General features: G+C 43.9%; 1 protein-coding gene across 1 annotated transcript in view; it reads right to left on the bottom strand.

Annotated features, from left to right (window-relative positions):
* Positions 1–12,652: 12,652 nt before the first annotated feature.
* Positions 12,653–20,714, bottom strand: part of ACADM (acyl-CoA dehydrogenase medium chain) — a 39,331-nt gene continuing 31,269 nt past the window's right edge. The window contains exons 11-12 of the mRNA XM_059689160.1: positions 13,847–14,095; positions 12,653–13,367 (exon numbers count right to left, since the gene is read on the bottom strand). Of these exons, the coding sequence (XP_059545143.1) occupies positions 13,296–13,367; positions 13,847–14,095 (321 nt within the window). The 3' untranslated portion in view covers positions 12,653–13,295. The remainder of the gene's footprint in view (positions 13,368–13,846; positions 14,096–20,714) is intronic.

The raw sequence follows: 20,714 nt of genomic DNA on the forward strand, positions 1-20,714 counted from the left end.
GCTACCCTTCTCATTGGCTAATCAGGGCGATATGCAAATTAACTGTCAACCAAGATGGGGCTGGCAGCCAGGCAACTGACACGAACAGGAGGCTTGCTTGCTGCAGTGACGGAGGAAGCCAAGTTCTCCGCCTGCCGCTGCTGGGCTCTGAGCTGCTCTCTAAGAAACATTGTTACAAATATAGAAGCTAAACAAAACCCCAGATACTTGCTTTCAGTCAGACGGGATCTCAGACCTGGAGTCGCAACAAAGTTTCAAATACAGAAGGTAAACAAAGCCAGAAACCTGCTTTCAGCAGCCAAGGTCTCACAGCTAAAGCCGGCTCTAGCTCCAGTGACAGTCATAGAAGGTAAATTAATCCAAGAATAAAAATTAAAAAAAGGAAAATAGGAGAGGTTGGGAGCTTCAGTCACCCGCCAGCCTGAAAACAGCCCTCAGCCCCTCACCCAGACTGGCCAGGCACCCCAGTGGGGACCCCCACCCTGAAGGGTGTGTGACCAGCTGCAAACAGCCATCATCCCCTCACCCAGGCTGGCCAGGCACCCCAGTGGGGAACCCCACCCTGAAGGATGTGTGACCAGCTGCAAACAGCCATCATCCCCTCACCCAGGCTGGCCAGGCACCCAAGCAGGACCACCCACCCTGATCCAGGACACCCTTCAGGGCAAACCAGCCAGCCCCCACCCATGCACCAGGCCTCTATCCTATATAGTAAAAGGGTAATATGCCTCCCAGCACCAGGATCAGCAGAGCCGCGAGGCCTCCTGGCCCCTGGAGCAGCATGACAGGGGGCAGTGCCCAAACCCCCTGATTGCCCTGCGGCTCTGTGTGTGACAGGGTGTGGGGCCACAACCTCCCTATCTGCCCTGCTCTGTTCGTGACAGGGGAAGGCGCCCCAACCCCCTGATCCGCCCTGCTCTGTGGGTGACAGGCGGTGGCGCGGCAACCTCCCCATCGACCCTGCCTTGAGTGTGACAGGGGGCGGTACCCCAACCCCCCAATTGGCCCTACCCTGAGCGTGACTGAGAGTAGCATCGCAACCTCCCGATCCGCCCTGCTCTGTGCATGACAGGGGGCGGTGCCCCAACTCCCCAATCGGCCCTGCTCTGAGCCCCACCAAGAGCTGCGGGGCAGGCCCTTAGGGATTGGGCCTGTCCTCTGCCACCCAGGAGTGGGCCTAAGCCAGCAGGTTGTTATCTCCCGAGGGGTCCCAAACTGTGAGAGGGCACAAGTGTGGCTGAGGGACACCCCCCCCCACCAGTGCACAAATTTTTGTGCACCAGGCCTCTAGTCTACACTAATAAAAGAGAAACATGCAAATTGGTGTCACTCGGCTATGCCCACCAGCCAATCAGAGCGACTATGCAAATTAACCCAACAAAGATGGCAGTTAATTTGCATACAAAGGCACGGAGTGAAGACTGAAGACTGAAGACTGAAGAGGCTTGGCTTCTCCGCTGCAGCTGCCTTGCTGTGGCCACAGCAGAGAAGCCTAGCCTCGAGGCTTGGCTTCTCCACTGTGGCCAGACCAAAGGCCTGGATCCCGGATGCCAGAGGAAAACCAGAGTCGGCAGCCAGGGGAAGGAAGGCCAAATCTTCATGCAATGGGCTTCTAGTATGTCTATAATTACACATCTATAGTTACATATCTATTTCTGAACAGTATAAATTAATAAATTTAAGTTTACATACATTGCTTCTTATTTTTATATGCTACTAGAGCCTGGTACACAAAATTCATGTACTCGGGTTGCAGCAGCATGGGGGAGCAGAGTCCCTCAGCCTGGCCTGCACCCTCTTGCAGTCTGGAGCCCTCAGGGGATGTCCCATTGACGGCTTAGGCCCGCTCCACACAGGGAGTGGGCCTGAGCGTGCAGTCAGACATCCTGTGGCAGAGACAGGAGAGGCTCCCGCCACCACCCCTGCACTTGCCAGCCGTGAGCCCGGCTTCTGGTTGAGCAGTGCTCCTCCTGTGGGAGTGTACTGACCACCAGCGGGCAGCTCCTGTGTTGAGCAAGATCAGGCCAAAACTGGCTCTCCGACATCCCCTGAGGGGTCTGGATTGGGAGAGGGTGCAGGCCAGTTTGATGGACCCCACCGGTGCATGACTGGGGTCGGGGAGGGATGCAGGAGGTTGGCCAGCTAGGGAGGGTTTCAGGGTGTGTCTGACCTGTCTCACTCAGCCCTGATTGGCTGGACCCCAACAGAAAACTAACCTATCTGTCGAAGTGTCTGCCCCCTGGTGGTCAGTGCACATCATAGTGACTGGTCAACCAGTCGACTGTCTGCTCCCTGGCTGATTTGAAAAAACAATTAGGTATAATTTTGATTCATTCACACTGAACAGCTATTGCTGTGTAGGCTGTTGTCATTTTATTATTTGACAAACTAAGGAAAAGAGTTCAGTGCCCCTGACTAAATAGTCAGGTATTGCACTTTTTAAAAATTCTTGAGGTGCACCACTGTACTATGGCATACCAGTTGAAAATTGTTGGTTTACTGATTAACCCCTTCACCAACAATGTAAAAAGTTAATTTTTACCTTTGATTAGATAGCAGAGATTTTGTCTTACCAGAATAATTTTTCTGAGCTCTCAACATTGACTTTTTCATATCCTTAATTATTTTTTTAAAAGGAACAAAGTTTCCTCATTTGCTAAATATCTAAAGTCCCTTATAATCATACTAGAGGCCCGGTGCACAAAAATTTGTGCACTCGAGGGGGAGGGGGGTCCCTCAGCCCGGCCTGTGCCTTCTCACAGTCTGGGACCCCTCAGGAGATAACGACCTGCAGGCTTAGGCCTGCTCCCAGGTGGCAGAGGGCAGGCCCAATCCCTAGGTGCACCCCCTCAGAGCGGGGCCGATTGGGGAGTTGGGGCGCCGCCCCCTGTCATGCACAGAGCAGGGCAGATTGGGAGGTTGTGATGCCACTCTCAGTCACACTCAGGGTAGGGCCGATTGGGAGGTTGGGGCACCGCCCCCTGTCACACTGAAGGCAGGGTGGATGGGGAGGTTGTGGCGCCACCCCCTGTCACGCACAGAGCAGGGCCAATCCGGGGGTTGGGGCACTGCCCCCTGTCACTCACAGAGCAGGGCCCATCGGGGGGGTGGGGTGCTGCCCCCTGTCATGCACAGAGCAGGGCCCATCTGGGGGTTGGGGCTCCGCCCTCTATCACCCACAGAGCAGGGCCAATCAGGGGGTTGGGGCACCACCACTCTCACACTCAGGGCAGGGCCGATGGGGAGGTTATGGCTCTACAGTGTCACACACAGAGCAGGGCCCGTGGCGGGGGGGCGGGGGGTTGGGGCGCCGCACCCTGTCACACACAGAGCAGGGCCGATCAGGGGGTTGGGGAGCTCCCCCCTATCAGGCACAGAGCAGGGCTGATCAGGGTGTTGGGGCGCCTTCTCCTGTCACGAACAGATCAGGGTGGATAGGGAGGTTGTGGCCCCGCCCCCTGTCACACACAGAGCCACAAGGCGATCAGGGGGTTTGGGCGCTGCCCCCTATCACACTAATCCTGGTGCCGGGAGGCCTCGTGGCTTCGCTGATCCCGGTGCTGGGAGGCATATTACCCTTTTACTATATAGGGTAGAGGCCTGGTGCACGGGTGGGTGCCGGCTGGTTTGCCCTGAAGGGTGCCCTGGATCAGGGTGGGGGTCCCCACTGGGGTGCCTGGCCAGCCTGGGTGAGGGGATGATGGCTGTTTGCAGCTGGTCACACACCCTTCAGGGTGGGGGTCCCCCACTGGGGTGCCTGGCCAGTCTGGGTGAGGGGCTGAGGGCTGTTTTCAGGCTGGGGGTGACTGAAGCTCCCAACCGCTCCTTTATTTATTTATTTATTTTTTATTCTGGGCCAGCTTTAGCTTTGAGGCTTGGCTCCAGCTCTTAGGCCTCCGCTGCTGAAAGTAGGTTTCTGGCCTTTGCTTACAATGTTGTGATCCTGCTGGCTGAAGCCCAGCGGACCAAAGCAGGTTTCTGGGGTTTTGTTTAGCTTCTATATTTGTTACATAGTTGCTTAGAGTGGCAGCTCAGAGGCCTGCAGCAGCTGGGGGGTGGGGGTGGGGGGGAACATTGGAGTCCTCCGTCACTGACGCAAGCAAGCCTCATGTTAGTTTCCAGCTGCCTGGCTGGCAGTTAATTTGCATATTGCCCTGATTCGCCAATGGGAATGGTAGCGGTCGTATGCCAATTACCATGTTTCTCTTTTATTACATAGGATTACATTCTTCTGTGTTTATTTATTGTCCATTTCATTAAATAGGTAACCAAGTGTTCTTTCTCAGGCACCTTTAATCCTGTCTTACTCAAGATATCAGATCATCTTTGCCATCTCTTTTAATTTTTCCCTTCCTGTGGTCAAATTTTGAATTTAGACAAATTAAATTTCAGGATATATTTTACACCTGAATGTATCCTTGAAATCTTTTGTGGTCCCTGTAAAATCACAAAAACTATTCTTTCACTTTATTTTAAAAAAAGATAGTAAAAACAATTACATATTTCCCATCTTGGAGATTTGTCAATGTCCTATTTCCCTCAGGGCAAATAATGCTTTAAATTCTTATGAGATAGTTACACACTATGCTGCAACAGATACTTCAATTCACTTCCATTCTGACATTATTGGATATAGTAATTAACTACAACATTCAGTCTTGATCATTGCAATGAACTGAATGTTTGTGTTCCCCCAAAATTTGTATGTTGAAATCCTAATCCGCAATGTGATATTAGGAAGAGGGGCCTTTGAGATGTAATTAACACATGAGGGTGAAGTCCTTATGAATGGGAGTAGTGCCCTTATAACAGGGATCCCAGTGAGCTCACTCACCTCATTTCTGCAATGTGAGGTTACAAAAAGTTAGCAGTATGCAACGCCAGAGAGGGCCGGCACCTTGATCTTGCACTTCCTAGTCTCTAAAACTGTGAGAAATAAATCTTTGTTGTTTGAGCCACTTGGTCTATGGTATGGTTACAGAAGCCTGAACTAGGGCAATCATCTACAGATAGTCTCTGTTTTACGCTGATGCTAGCTAGAAGGCTAGAAGGCTATGCTGTAAGCTACAGCCCAAAGTTTATGCATTCAGGGCCAGTCTCAGAGACACATGGAAAGGATCAGATATTTTGAACTATCGATAGATAACTTTAAGGAAACCTCTTGGGTAGAGACTTCCAAGCCGACATAGCTTAGACAAATATCACACTATATCAGTGACTGAGTCAGGGTTTCTAGGACTCTTTGGTCTGAAAGTGGATGGCTACTTGAAAGCAGTTCACTGACTCAAGAACAATTATAGAGAACTGAATGAACCAATGAGTGAAATTTAATCATGGCTACTTGTTTGGAATATTGTTCTGCAGTTGTAATGTTCTATTTTTATGGATATGTGAGGAAGCCCTTTTTAATTCTTAGCCTATCTCTAGACTTCAATTTGATGGGCTCTGCTTTTGTAAACTGGATTTTTTTTAATTTTTTTAAAATATATTTTATTGATTTTTTTTTACAGAGAGGAAGGGAGAGGGATAGAGAGTTAGAAACATTGATCAGCTGCCTCCTACACACTCCCCACTGGGGATGTGCCCAGAAACATTGATCAGCTGCCTCCTACACACTCCCCACTGGGGATGTGCCCGCAACCAAGGCCGGAATCGAACCTGGGACCCTTGAGTCCACAGGCTGACGCTCTATCCACTGAGCCAAACTGGTCAGGGCTGTAAACTGGAATTTTAAGATAGTATCTGATTGTCACTGAGTCTCCAGAATTCAGAAGCATCTCCTGGATCTCCTTACATTTCATGGCAATTTTCAAAAGGAGTTGGCACTCCTGTTTCCCAGGATATAATTGAAGAGATTGATTGTGTAACCAAGGCCATACCTAATATGTCATACAGTGGGGCCTTTACTTACGAGTGTCCCGACTAACGAGTTTTTCGAGATACCAGCCGTCTCTCGGCCAATTTTTTGCTTTGAGTTGAGTTGTGAGCTAAAATTCGGGTTACGAGCCAGCTTCAGATAAGCCACCGCTAGTTGGCGCAGTGAATGTCACAGTGATTTGACATATGAATAATTTGAGTTATGAGCTCCATCACAGAATGAATTAAACTCGTAAGTCAAGGCCCTACTGTATTTGGAAATAAAGCTTATTTAATCAGCTATGACTAGCCCACTAATAAATAAGCTGACTTTATATGTAGAATCAATGCCTACAAATTATCCCAGTAAAACAGAAATGGCACCTGGCTTACAGGGTTCCAGTTTTACAGGGAGGGTCCTTCTTGGCAAGCCAGGAACCTTAGTAAATTTTGGAGAAGCCAAGGAGAGAAATTCTCCCAAATTCTGAGTTACTACTGGAGAAATCTGGTGGAAGGTTTCTTGGACTTGGTTTCCTAGCCTTTAGATACCAAATTATGGAGGCTTTAAAAGTTCAATTTGAGTACTTTATTAAAACTTTTATTGTTTTTTTAATGACAACTTTTAGAAGTTAATCCTGTCTCTGGATTTCCAAAGTTAATACAAGGCCTACATGGTTAATTTACACTCTTACAGTATCTAGGTCAATAGGCCAAGCCGGCCTTCTAGTTATCAAGGGTAATCTTGGCATAGTGTTTGTAATCATAGGAAGACACTATCAAGAAACATTGTCAAAGACTTGGAAATGGATAAAAGAAATTACTGAATATCCTTTTAGTGAAGTGCTAGGTATTGTCTAATGGATCCTCTGGGTATTTTCTGAAGGGGTGTGTACCTGTGACTGTCTTTCTATTGGCAGGCTGTTTTACAACTCTGTAAAGTTAGAAGTTATATTGTAGAAAATGGAGAATAATGCAAATGAACTATGAACTACTACTGATTTCTGCTCTGTAGAAAAGATGACTCCTTTAGATATTATTGCCCTATAGGTTATTAGCCAGTCTCATATCTATTAGCAACTTCTTTTAAGCATTTTTAACTGCTTTTATGTCTGTTCTTCAAATTCTCCCTTTTACCAGTTCTAACATCTTATTAGTTTCTTCATTGAGTTCAATGAAATGTTTAACGTGTTGAAACAACAAAAGCACTGTTGCCTATAAACTTTAATTGTTAATCTCCAAAGATCTTTTGTACTATTTTGTTTGTACTATTTGATAATGGGTAATATACTAAAATTAATGAATGTGATTCTGGGAGCCGTATAAACTGCTATTTTTATTTTATTTTTAATTCAGAGTAGTCTTGGAATAATCTCTTCTCCCTTTATGCAAATTGATGACTCTGGTAGAGCCTTAAACATTCATTCAAGTAATTTGATAAGTATATGGCATTTTTTTTATAAAATAACAAGAGGCCCGGTGCACAAAAATTAGTGCAATCGGGGGGAGGGGCGGTCCCTCAGCCCGGCCTGTGCCCTCTCGCAGTCTGGGACCCCTCGGGAGATAATGACCTGCTGGCTTAGGCCTGCTCCCGGGTGGCAGAGGGCAGGCCCAAACCCTAGGTGCAGCCCCTGGTCAGGCTTAGAGCAGGGCCGATTGGGGAGTTGGGGCACCTTCCCTTGTCACACTCAAGGCAGGGTCTATGGGGAGATTGTGGCGCCACCCCCTGTCACGCACAGAGCAGGGCCCATCAGGGGGGTTGGGGCTCTGTACCCTGCCACGCACAGAGCAGGGTCAATCAGGGGGTTGAGGAGCTCCCCCCTGTCACTCACAGAGTAGGGCCGATAGGGGAGTTGGGGCACCGCCCCCTGTCATACACAGAGCAGGGCGGATCAGGGGGTTGGGGCACTGCCCTCTATCACCCACAGAGCAGGGCCGATCAGGGGGTTGGGGCGCCGCCAATGTCACACTCGGGGCAGGGCCGATGGGGAGGTTATGGCTCTACCCCATCACACACAGAGCAGGGCCCATGGAGTGGGGGTTGGGGCGCCGCACCCTGTCACACACAGAGCAGGGCTGATCAGGGGGTTGGGGCGCCGCACCCTGTCACACACAGAGCCGCAGGGCGATCAGGGGGTTGGGGAGCTCCCCCCTATCAGGCACAGAGCAGGGATGATCAGGGGGTTTGGGCGCCTTCCCCTGTCACGAACAGAGCAGGGCAGATAGGGAGGTTGTGGCCCCGCACCCTGCCACACACAGAGCCGCAGGGCGCTGAGGGGGTTTGGGCGCTGCCCCCTGTCACACTGATCCCAGTGCTGGGAGGCCTCGCGGTTCCGCTGATCCCGGTGCTGGGAGGCATATTACCCTTTTACTATATAGGATAGAGGCCTGGTGCATGTGTGGGGGCCTGCTGGTTTGCCCTGAAAGGTGTCCTGGATCAGGGTGGGGGTCCCCACTGGGGTGCCTGGCCAGTCTGGATGAGGGGATGATGGCCGTTTGTAGCTGGTCACACCCCCTTCAGGGTGGGGTTCCCCACTGGGGTGCCTGGCCAGTCTGGGTGAGGGGCTGAGGGCTGTTTTCAGGCTGGCAGGTGACTGAAGCTCCCAACCACTCCTTTTTTTCTTTTCTTTTTTTAAAATCTGGGCCAGCTTTAGCTCTGGCTCCAGCTCTGAGGCCTCTGCTGTTGAAAGCAGGTATCTGGTTTGTTTGGGTTCTATAATCGAAACACTGTATCAACTCCAGCTCTGAGATCCCTGTGGGCTGAAGGCAGGTTTCTGGGGTTTTGTTTAGCTTCTATATTTGTAACAATGTTTCAAACTGCAAGCTCAGAGGCCGGCAAGGCAGGTGGGGAACGTTGGTTTCCTCCGTCACTGAAGCAAGCAAGCCTCATGTTAGTTCCAAGCTGCCTGGCTGCTGGCCGCCATCTTGGCTGGCAGTTAATTTGCATATCACCCTGATTAGCCAATGGGAAGGGTAGCAGAGGTACAGCTAATTACCATGTTTCTCTTTTATTACATAGGATTCCTCTTCCCGGAACCATCAATTCACAGATAAATGCAATTAGCAATCATGTTTATCCTATCTAATAAAAGAGAAACATGGTAATTGGCGTACGACCGATACCCTTTTCATTGGCTAATCAGCGAGATATGCAAATTAACTGTCAGCCAAGATGGCGGCCGGCAGCCAGGCAGCTTGAAACTAACATGAGGCTTGCTTGCCTCAGTGACGGAGGAATCCAACGTTCCCGCCTGCGCTGCCTCTGAGCCTGCAGTTTAAGAAACATTGTAACAAATACGCCCAACTTCAGCCAGCAGATTCGCAACATTGTAAGCAAAGGCCAGAAACCTATTTTCAGCCGGAGGCCTAAGAGCTGGAGCCAAGCCTCAAGCTAAAGCTGGCCCAGAATTTAAAAAAAAAAAAAAAAGGAAAAAAGGAGCGGTTGGGAGCTTCAGTCACCCGCCAGCCTGAAAACAGCCCTGAAGGGTGTGTGACCAGCCTGAAAACAGCCCTCAGCCCCTCACCCAGACTGGCCAGGCACCCCAGTGGGGACCTCCACCCTGATCCAGGACACCCTTCAGGGCAAACCAGCCGGCCCCACCCGTGCACCAGGCCTCTACCCTATATAGTAAAAGGGTAATATGCCTCCCAGCACCGGGATCAGCGTGACAGGGTCAGCGCCCAAACCCCCTGATCGCCCTGAAGCTCTGTGTGTGACAGGGGGCGGGGCCACAACCTCCCTATCCACCCTGCTCTGTGCCTGATAGGGGGGAGCTCCCCCCCCCCACGGGCCCTGCTCTGTGTGTGACAGGGTGCGGTGCCCCAACCCCCCCGCCCCCGGCCCTGCTCTGTGTGTGACGGGGTAGAGCCATAACCTCCCCATCAGCCCTGCCCTGAGTGTGAGAGTGGCGGCGCCCCAACCCCCTGATCCGCCCTGCTCTGTGGGTGATAGAGGGCAGCACCCCAACCCCCTGATGGGCCCTGCTCTGTGCGTGACAGGGTACAGAGCCCCAACCCCCCTGATGGGCCCTGCTCTGTGTGTGACAGGGGGCAGCGCCCCAACCCCCGTATTGGCCCTACTCTGTGTGTGACAGGGGGTTGCTCCACAACCTCCCCATCGACCCTGCCTTGAGTGTGACAGGGGACGGCGCCCCAACTCCCCAATCGGCCCTGCTCTGAGCCCGACCAGGGGCTGCACCTAGGGATTGGGCCTGCCCTCTGCCACCCGGGAGCAGGCCTAAGCCAGCAGGTCGTTATCTCCCGAGGGGTCCCAGACTGCTAGAGGGCACAGGCCAGGCTGAGGGACCCCCCCCTCCCCCCCGAGTGCACAAATTTTTGTGCACCGGGCCTCTAGTAATTTATAATTCTACCTACCCTTCTGGCTTTTATACCTCTAGACAGCTGATAAGTGGTGGGAAATCTCATATGTGAATATTAGATCTTATACTATTACTAGAAGCCTGATGCATGAAATTCATGCAAGGGGTTTGGCCCTTGCAGCCGCCCACTGGTCGTTCCGCAAGGTTGTTCTGGAAGGTCGTTCCACCGTCAGATCTAATTAGCATATTATCTATTTATTATATAGGGTGGGATCAAAGAAGCAGAGAAAACTAAGCTACAGAACAAGACAAAATAACAACAACATATGACAGCAAGAAGTAGAGTTGTGAGGTAGAAAAATAGTATTTCATGGATTGCTAAAGACTGTTTGGGTTCTAGTGCCTTACTAAAACTGACTCCATCCCTGCCCTTTAGATCCACGAGGCACTTCAATATACAGTTGACCCTTGAACAACTTGGATTAAACAGCACTGGTCTCCTTGTATGCGGATTTTTCCCCCCAATAAGTACATAGAGTACTATAAATGCATTTCTCTTTTTTTATGATTTTCTTAATAACAGTTTATTTTCTCTAGCATACTCTATTTTAAGAATACAAGATATAATACATATAATATACAAAATATGTGTTAATGGACTATGTTCTCAGTTCTCAGTAAGACATCTGGTAGAAGTAGGCTATTAGTAATTAAGTTTTTTGGGAGTCAAAAAGTCATTAGTGATTTTCCACTGCCTAGGGTTGGAGGTTGTGGGGGTAATTTCACAGCCCCTGACCCTGGAGTTGTTTGAAGTTCAATAGACTTAAATACAATTGTTCACTTTTTAACTTAAAGTAGCTTAAGTTCATTTGTGTTACTTGTGACTAAAGTCTTAATTGATAGTTATATAATTGCTTAATACTTATTAGCAAGGGTAGTTCAATAAATATTCTCATCATATGGCTCTGAAACATATTTTTATCTAGAAACCTTTATGCTAGTATTTAGAATTGGTAAATTTTTGGACCTGTGTATTATAAATCCAAATCTGCATTTGGAATATACATATATTCTATTTAACTTGTAATTTCTATGTAATATCCAATTTGGGGTATTAGGAAGTCTTCAAATCTCTTCAAACTCTAGCTGTGCCATTAAAATACAATTTTATAATTGAGCACAAAAAATTTGTCATTTAAATATCTTTTGTAAAAGATTTGATTTTTATAATTTAGTGTGGTATAGGATATGTATTTGGCTTTTCTTCCCACTCCCTGGCTCTGAGTTCCTAAAACCCTTGGAATTTTTTTGATAGGAGTTTGTTATTCATAATGAGATTCTTTAAAAAGATCACTTGAGTTTATGCAAATAAGGTGACTTAGGGTGGGGGTCCTAGGAAGAACAGGTTACCAGAAAGACTAATTTGAGGGTAGTGTAATGGACTGCATTGTGGCCCCCTAACCTTCTCCCTTTATGCAAATTGAATCCCTAACCTTTCCCTTGTGACTGTATTTGGAAATAGACAGGGGGTGATGGGGATGGAGGTGCAGAGAGAATGCAGGTGTCCACTGAGCTCGCTCTCACTCCGCCTGCTTCCCTCCCCGCCAGGACTTGTGCACCAGGGAAGCCCCCACGCTCAGGTGCCGGGCACCCGCCCGCAAGGAGCACGCCTCGCACCTCCACAGCTTCTTCCGGGTGAGCTGGGCCACAGCCCCTGGGACCGCAGCGGCCAGTCGGACTCCCTGTGGATTCGCACAGGAGCTGGTCTGCAAGGCTGGCTGGGAGAGAGCGTGCTGCCTGCCTGGCTTCTGTGCGGTGCCTCTGGGCGGCCCAAAGGCCCATGTTGTGCCCTGGCTTGCAGCATCTGGCCTCACTCACTGCATCTCTGTGTGGGGATTCGGGCGCTGTGACTCAGGCAGAGGGGGGCGTGCCGGGCCTAGGGGCCCAGGTGCTGCTCAGGGCCCAGAGGTTGCTGGGACCTGCCCTTACATGCCAGACACCTGTGCGTGAGTTTCATGCACCAGGCCTCTAGTAATAATATAATCTCATGAAAAATGGGCAAGTAACTTTATGCAGTTCAAAATCCAAGTAAGATTTTTATTCCATCATAGTATATAAATTAGGTATCCACTATTACACGAAGTAATAAATTTTCTGGAAAGAATACACGTACACTGCCCTGGCTGCTGTGGCTCAGTTGGTGGAATTGTTGTCCCATACACTGAAAGGTGGCAGGCTCGATTCCTGGTTAGGGCACATACCCAGGTTGTGAGCATTTGGGAGGCAACTAATGGATGTTTCCCTCTCTCGTTCTCTCTTTCTCTCTCTTCCCCTCCCCCCTTCCTCTCTCTAAAACCAATGAAAAACATTTTCTCTGGTGAGGTTTAAAAAAAAATACAGACACAGTAGTAAGTATTGAAGACTTTTATTTAAAAGTTTCTTTTCAGTATGCACATGAAATGAGATTGGAGTCATATAAAAATAATTTAAGGCAAACTTTATTGATTTATTTTAAATAAGGCAAGTGAAAATGTGGGCCCAGAATTAAACAAAAATTTTAAGTAACTTCTGGTTGTTGTATAATGGGAGAATATAAGCATCAAATTTTTTACTATCACTGTATAAAATTGAAAACAAATATTTTCCAAATTCTAGCAAAATGAACTCCTCTAATACAATATCATTAAGTCTACAAAGTCACTGGCAAGTTATTTGGTTGCATCCAAATCCTATAAAAGTTTCTCATTGTAAATTTTAGAATATCCTACTTTTATAAACCCACCATTCTGTCATTGGAAAAATATTGAAATTCCAAGGAATTTCTGTTACTCTAATTTAAAAGAAGTCAAAATAACAAAAATAATGCATTTTTCAAGGTTAATATAATTCAAGTACAGTGGTACTGAAGACAAACATAATTTAATGAAACCAAATCTATTTGAGGAAAGGCAAGTCAAACAAAGGAAAAATTACTATTAGAATCAGTTGTATATGATTAGTGAAGAGTACTTATTTGAAGATTTTCACTGGGAAAAATTTTGAAGCCCTTTCTTTTTCTGTAGCTTAAATACTGGATTTTGTTCTATTTATTCAACAATTAGTCATGTTTCTACAGAGACCTTGTTAATTTTTATATCTGCCAATATGTTCACGGGCTATAATAAGCCTTTGAATTTGTGCTGTACCTTCATAAATCTGCAAGAAAAAAAAGATATACATGTAGGTGAAATATCTTCGTTACACAAATACTTCAATTTACTTAATATTTTAAAAAGTAGTTTAAGCTCTATTTTAGTACCCAACTAAATAAAATCATATATAGGGTCTATAGTGATTCCAAAACTTGATTTTGTGAAAACCATGAAAATATATAATTTTGTAACAATTAGTTAAATTATAAAAAGTGATTTACCAAAACTTTGGAGTTGTCTTAAAAAATCAAATATTAACATTTCAAAAAGTTTGGGAAATCTAACATTTGATGTTGCAACATATTCTCTCTTAAGGCATGTACTTAAAGGTAATATACTTATTTGTGTTAACTAGTTCAGATTACAAACATCTATGATGTCATTTGTTATTACTAGTGGCATAAAATTCCTAAATGATCAAATCTAATGTCATCTACAAACATTATTTTCCTAAAAAACAACAAAAATTATTTATAACCTTACCTGATAGATCTTGGCATCCCTCATTAGTTTTTCTACTGGATATTCTGTGTTAAATCCATTGCCTCCAAAAATCTGCACAGCATCAGTAGCTAACTGATTTGCGATATCTCCAGCAAAAGCCTTTGCAATAGACGCATAATAGGTATTTCGTCGACCAGAATCAACCTCCCACGCGGCTCTCTGGTAACCTAATCTGGCTAGTTCAACTTTCATTGCCATTTCAGCCAGCAAAAATGATACTCCTTGGTGCTAGAATTAAAAAGAAAACGTTTAAGAATATATTTTAATTTTTGTTTTCCTCCTGGAATTAAAAAAAATTTTTTTAAACTAAGTTTACTCTTAAAAAGTTACATTCTGCTTCCTCCAATGTTAACATATTATAAAACCATAGTATACTTATCAAGAAGTTAATTTGATAATTTAAACTTCATTGAAATTTGGCCAACTTTCCCACTAATGTCCTTTTTCTGTTCAAGGATCCCAAATATAATTCCAATTGAATTTAGTTGTTATTTCTTCTTAGTCTTTCCCAGTCTGTTACAATTCTTCAGTTTTTCCTTGTCTTTCATGACCTTTACACTTTTGAAGAATACTGATTTGGTTATTTTTTTAAAAAATATTTTTATTGATTTCAGAGAGGAAGGGAGACGGAGAGAGATAGAAACATCAATGATGAGAGAGAATCATTGATTGGCTGCCTCCTGCATGCCCCCTACTGGGGATTAAGCCCGCAACGCAGGCATGTGTCCTTGACTGGAATCGAATCTGGGACCCTTCAGTCTGCAGGCTGACGTTCTATCCACTGAGCAAACCAGCTAGGGCGGTTATTTTTTTTTAATAAAGTCCATCAACTTGAGTTTATTAGATGTTTTCACAGGACTGAAAAGAAGTTATGCATTTTTGGGAAAAATACCACAGAAATTATTTGTATCCTTTTGAGTGTCTGCTGGGATTTTTAAAGAAAATAGCTCCATATTGTGAATAATAATGTATATCAGATGCTGACAGGGGAAAGCGAATGCTGTGACAAGGACAAATAAAAGATGCCTCTTCTAGAGGTTCGTAACCAAATAGGGGACATAAGATGGATACTTTCAATAAGAGATAGTGTTCTATGAGTTATATGGCAAAATATATTATAGGATGGAAATATGTTCACCATATATTGATAAGTGAAAAATTCAAATACATAATATAGTTATAGATTTGGAAAATATATTCATGGAAAAAGAATATAGAGCAAAATGTCTACACTAATTGTCTCTGGACAATTGGATTATAGATAAGGTTTCTTAATTTTACTTATATTGTATCATATAAATTATTTCAAATGAACATGGAATAGAACATATGCTTTAAAGTAATATACATTAAAAGAAGTTCCACAGGCATTCAGAAACAAGAATACTATGATGATTAGAAAGGTGCTTTGTGTAGTAGGCAACATCAAAATAGGTTTTGAAGACTAAAATGTTATAAAACCACACAATCTATGACTGTGTGGATTAATAGAAACCAAACGTTACAAAAAAATAAAAAAAGTCACTGAGCTGTTTAATTTCAATTTACTATATTTAGAGCATATATCCAGTCACACTATAATGTGACAACTTACTTGATACTGGCATGGTAATTGAGTCTTAGAGGAGGCATTGTTAACCAATCTGAATAATTCCTATGTGGAAGAAGTAAAGTAATATCCTCCCTTACTTCTACTTGTCTGAATTTTGCCCATTCTTCTAAGCCAGTGATTTTTTAAAGTTTTTATTTTTAATTTTTTGGTTTAGTTTTCACTGTTGTTTTTTTTTTTTTAATAGTGAAGGAGCGTTTATTAGTGAAACAGTGAGATATTCAAGTTTTCCTCTCACTTCTATCATCCTTCCCCTTCCCCATCTCATTTAATTCCCCTTCCTGGAGGTAACCAGTTAAACAGTTTTGTTTTCTAATCTTTCCAGAGATATTACATATACATATGAAAGCAAATACTTCAATAGTCTCCGTTTTTTACACGTTAGTCTACCACGTTGATGGTTCTTCATTTTGCTTTTATTATCAACAAACCTGAGTGCTTTCTATATCAATATATAAAGAATTTCTTACTCTTTTTTTATAGCTGCAAAGTATTCCACTGTATGGATGATCAACATTTTGGTTGTTTCTATGTTTGGTTATTTCTACACAATGCTATAATGAATAACCTATACTTATGTCACATTGCACATATGGGAGTATCATATGAAATATAACTGTAGAATAACCATTGCAATATGAGCCCAAAGGCAGGTATTTTTGATATATATTTTACCAAAATGTGGTTCATAAAAGTAATACCAATTTATATTTCCATTGGCAATATATATTAGACCTTATTGTACTATAGCTTTGGCAACCTGGTATAAGATGCCCATGCTTCTCTTGAGAGATTTTTTCTTTTCTTTTTTGGTTAATCCTCACCCAAGGATATTTTTCCATTAATTTTTAGAGAGAGCAGAAGGGAGAGTGAGAGACAGTGAGAAACATCGATGTGAGAGGGACACATCGATTGGTTGCCTCCTACTACACCTAGACCAAGGCCAGGGAACCTGCAACCACGGTACATGCCCTTTACCAGAATTAAACCCAGGACCCTTCAGTCCATAGGTTGACGTTGTATCCACTGAGCCAAACCGGCTAGGGCCTCTTGAGAGATTTTGATGAAAAAATCTGGGGTGGTGCCTAGTTTATGTGTTTTAATCAACACTCCCAATGAGTCACATTCATTGCTTTTCAGCCCATGTTCTGATAAACTGTTTAAACCCAGCTCAGGTTCCCTGTAATGTGTCTAACCAGTACACAGTACTCTCCTTTTGGTTTCTGTAACCCTGTCTGTAGTTCTCGTTTTGGGAGTTAATCCTATATTTCTCTATATTATTTTTTAATTTGTTTTATGATATGTATCTTATCTCTAAAGTCAATAAACACACACATGATATATAATGCTGGGTAGTGATAAGAGCTATGAAAAAAAAAGCAGAATTAGTATGTATAGAGTGTCTGAGGTGTTATTTTTTACATAGGGCGCTCAGGGTAGTTTCTTTAGTGAAATGAATGACAAAGTAGATATTTGAGGGGTAGAATAAAAGTAAGACAACAGCAGCAAAAGGCCAGTGTGGCTAATAAAGAACCATTGTAAGGATTTTGGATTTTAATCTGAGTGTGATAAGAAGATACTAGAAGAATTTTGAACATAAAATCTATACTAATAAAAGGGTAATATGCTAATTATACTGGGACACTTTCCAGGAGACCTTCCGGACGTTCTTCTGAACAAAGCCATGGTGGCAGGGCTGAGGTAGAGGCGGTTAGAGGACCAAGAGGGGAGGGCAGTTGTGGGTGATCAGGCTGGTGGGGGACGGGGCTTTTGGGGGTAAGCAGACCAGCAGAGGGGCCAGTTGGGGGCAAGCAGGCCATCAGTGGGCGTCAGTTGGAGGTGATCAGGACAAAGGGGGGCAGTTTGGAGTGAGAAGGCCAGCAGGGGGGCAGTTGGGGGCGAGCAGGCCAGTGGAGAGGGAAGGTGGGGATGAGGCCGGCAGGCAGGGCAGTTGTGGGTGATCAGGCTGGCGGGGGGGGGGGGAGGCATTTGGGGGCAAGCAGGCCAGCTACAGGGGGCAGTTGGGGGCAAGCAGGCCGGCAGGCAGAGTGGTTAGGGGCAATCAGGCAGGCAGGCAGGCAGGCAGGTGAGCGGTTAGGAACCAGCAGTCCCAGATTGCGAGAGGGATGTCCGACTGCCAGTTTAGGCCCGATCCCTGTAAATCGGCAGTAGGACATCCTTTGAGGGGTCCCAGATTGGAGAGGGTGCAGGCCAGGCTGAGGAACACCCCCTCCCCGAGCATGAATTTCGTGCACTGGGCCACTAGTAGTTAATAAAGAGGGAGGTATATTTCATTCTCAAATAACCCTTTTCCACCTCTGATATTTTCCTACCAAGAAAGGGAAGTCATTGGGAAAAATTACTGGTAATTAACAATAATAATAAATTCAAGTGAGAGTTATTCTTAACAGACTCTTTCATACTATCCTAGATCACTCAAATTCACCAAAACATAGGGTTCTGACTAGACAAAGGAGCAGGCAATTACTGCCATAAGAATTTTTACCATCCAGTAATCTGTCATCAATTTTCCTAGTTTTATTCATTGGCAAGAAAAAGTACCATCATCTGTTTGGGGCAGCTTTAGTTACATCAAGTTAAGCAATATAAGAATAAGTAACAGACATAGCATTCACTTAAGAGAAGTGATAATAACAATAATAATAAACACAGTAGTGAATAGGATTTTAAAAAAGACCCACCCATTTTTATTTATTCTTTTTTGAGATAATAAACCAAAGATATACATAAATGGGCCCCTTAGTATTTATTTTGTTTAGCCTAGAAAAGAGGAGAAGACTAATGGTGGGGAATCCTAGAATTGCAAACATGCTCATCACATTACTAAGAAAAAATAGAGGGCATGATAATTTTATTTTATCATTTTGGACTGTGTGGAAGAAATATTATGGTTGGATGCTTTATAAAGTCAGGTCATAAATTGATGAGTCTTTGTGTTGCATTGAGTCAAAAGGTAGTGGGGTGTCATATACTCCAGCATAAAATACAGCCAATATACCCAGACAGTAAGAATAAGAAACCATAATGGTAGAAATAGAATAACAAATAACTAAGAACTATACAAAAGCTGGTTATTTTGGAAGTGAGGGGAAAAAAGGCAGACACATTGTAACATAGTTGTCTTTTAGAAAGTAAGTCCTAATATATTAAATTAATATTTTAATTTTAAATGGAAGAAAATAAAGTAGATTACATGGAATGTTATAGATGAGTCTGGAATATCTACTGGTATAGACAGAAAAACAATGTAGATGGAGCTAAAGTAGGCTTTATCATAAATAAATGAAAAAAAGACTGCAAACTATATCACCTTTTATCTCCCCTCTTTCCCATATTTATACCACATCAACACCTAGTACAAAATTAACATATTTACATTTTTTTGGCTTCAGATTTCCATATGAAAACATAGGTATATGGCAATATATCCTTGAATATTTCCCAATATCAGACATGAAATGGCTAATCAATTATTCAAGTGTGGATTCCAAATATGAGGTAACTCTTCTTATTCATAATGCTATAGTCCAAGAACATAGATGCCAGCAGATTTGAGTTGTAAAGAACATAGATTGGGGGGTAGGGGTGCTTGGCAAAAGGGTGACAGGGAATTATGGCATCGTACCACTATACATATTGAGATTATAGGCAGCCAGCATTTTGCAGAGTAATTAAGAGGTGATGCAAATCTTCAGGAGAAATCAAATGATAAAAGACTGTATTTTGAGTAAGTAGTAAGTAAAGACGAAGACTTTTTCTATACTTAATAATGAAGGGCCATGAGGCAAAATATACTGGGGCAGGTAGTAAGAATTCAGAAAACAATCTCCAGAGCCCACAAGAAAGGGAACATACAAGAACATTCCATATTGAATGAAAAGTTACTAGTAGATACTTGGTGAGGAAGACCCGTAAATGATGACAGATCTCCACTGAATAACATTGTAGTTTTTATCTGTTCAAGAGTAAGATTAACTAATATTCAATAATATTCATTTTATTAATCTGTATATATGCAGTCTGGCAAGATGAATGAGCTAATGTAAACTCTTTTTATGGCCACGAACATAAAGAAATGGTTGATTTAGGAGGAAAAAAAGAGCGCAAAGGAACGAAACAAATCTACAGGTACCTCTCAGAAGGAATTTAAATCTTGATTGAGAATAAATGACACAGGGAAGGAAAAAAAATCAGACAGATTTGGGTTCAATGTGAAAATAGCTGGAGTTTTAGTGAACACACAAGAAGAGGTGACTTGGATGTAAAATGAAGAAGATGAGGGGTGAACATTGAGATTCCTTACGCACACAGAAAAAGCACTTAGGAACAGAGCTTCCTTCGACAGGGGAACTAAAAGTCTCTGCTCATGAGCGCAGGAAGGCCACGAAGTTTATCTCTTGCCTAGGACTCTGACTGGAAGGTTCAAAAACAGTGGAATCAATGTGTACAGCCTCTGTGGATCAGGATTCTCCCAAGTGGAGAAAGTAATGTAAAAAACTACAATAGCAGCAGCTTTTGAAATGGTGAAATCTCTGAGGTACCTGATAAAAGTATAAAAAAGTACAAAAGTCAATGTATAGGGGCTATGTCAATGCACTGAAGAAAAAGAATACCTGCAACAGATAAACTTACAAGCAAAAATTAAGAGGGAAAATAATTGGCTGTAACAGAGATAGAAGATGCAACAGACCTAAAGATTAACACCCTAAGATCTTGAGACAACAGAAAAAAAATCTGAAAGTGACTATAAAAAAGTACTTTTATTTAATTAAGGAGATAGAGAAACCCGGACACCATAAAAGAAGGAGTGGAACCCCTAGTATATTCAAAAAAGAACTGAAGCCCTAACCGGTTTGGCCCAGTGGATAGAGCGTCGGCCTGAGGACTAAAGGGTCCCAGGTTCCATTCCAGCCAAGGGCATGTACCTTGGTTGCCGGCATATCCCCAGTAGGGGGTGTGAAGGAGGCAGCTGATCAATGTTTCTCTCATTGATGTTTCTAACTCTCTATCCCTCTCCCTTCCTCTCTGTAAAAAATCAATAAAATATATTTAAAAAAGAAAAAGAACTGAATATATATTCTGTGAATTTAAAGAGTCATTAAAATTCAAGATAGGATTAAGTAGCAGATTAGGGACAGGATCAAAGGACTGGAAAACTGAGAAAATTATCTAGAATACAGCACAGAAAGATAAATGATGAAATTAAGGTTAATGGAC

This window comes from Myotis daubentonii, chromosome 3 (assembly GCF_963259705.1).
Source record: "Myotis daubentonii chromosome 3, mMyoDau2.1, whole genome shotgun sequence".
Classification (NCBI taxonomy): Eukaryota; Metazoa; Chordata; class Mammalia; order Chiroptera; family Vespertilionidae; genus Myotis; species Myotis daubentonii.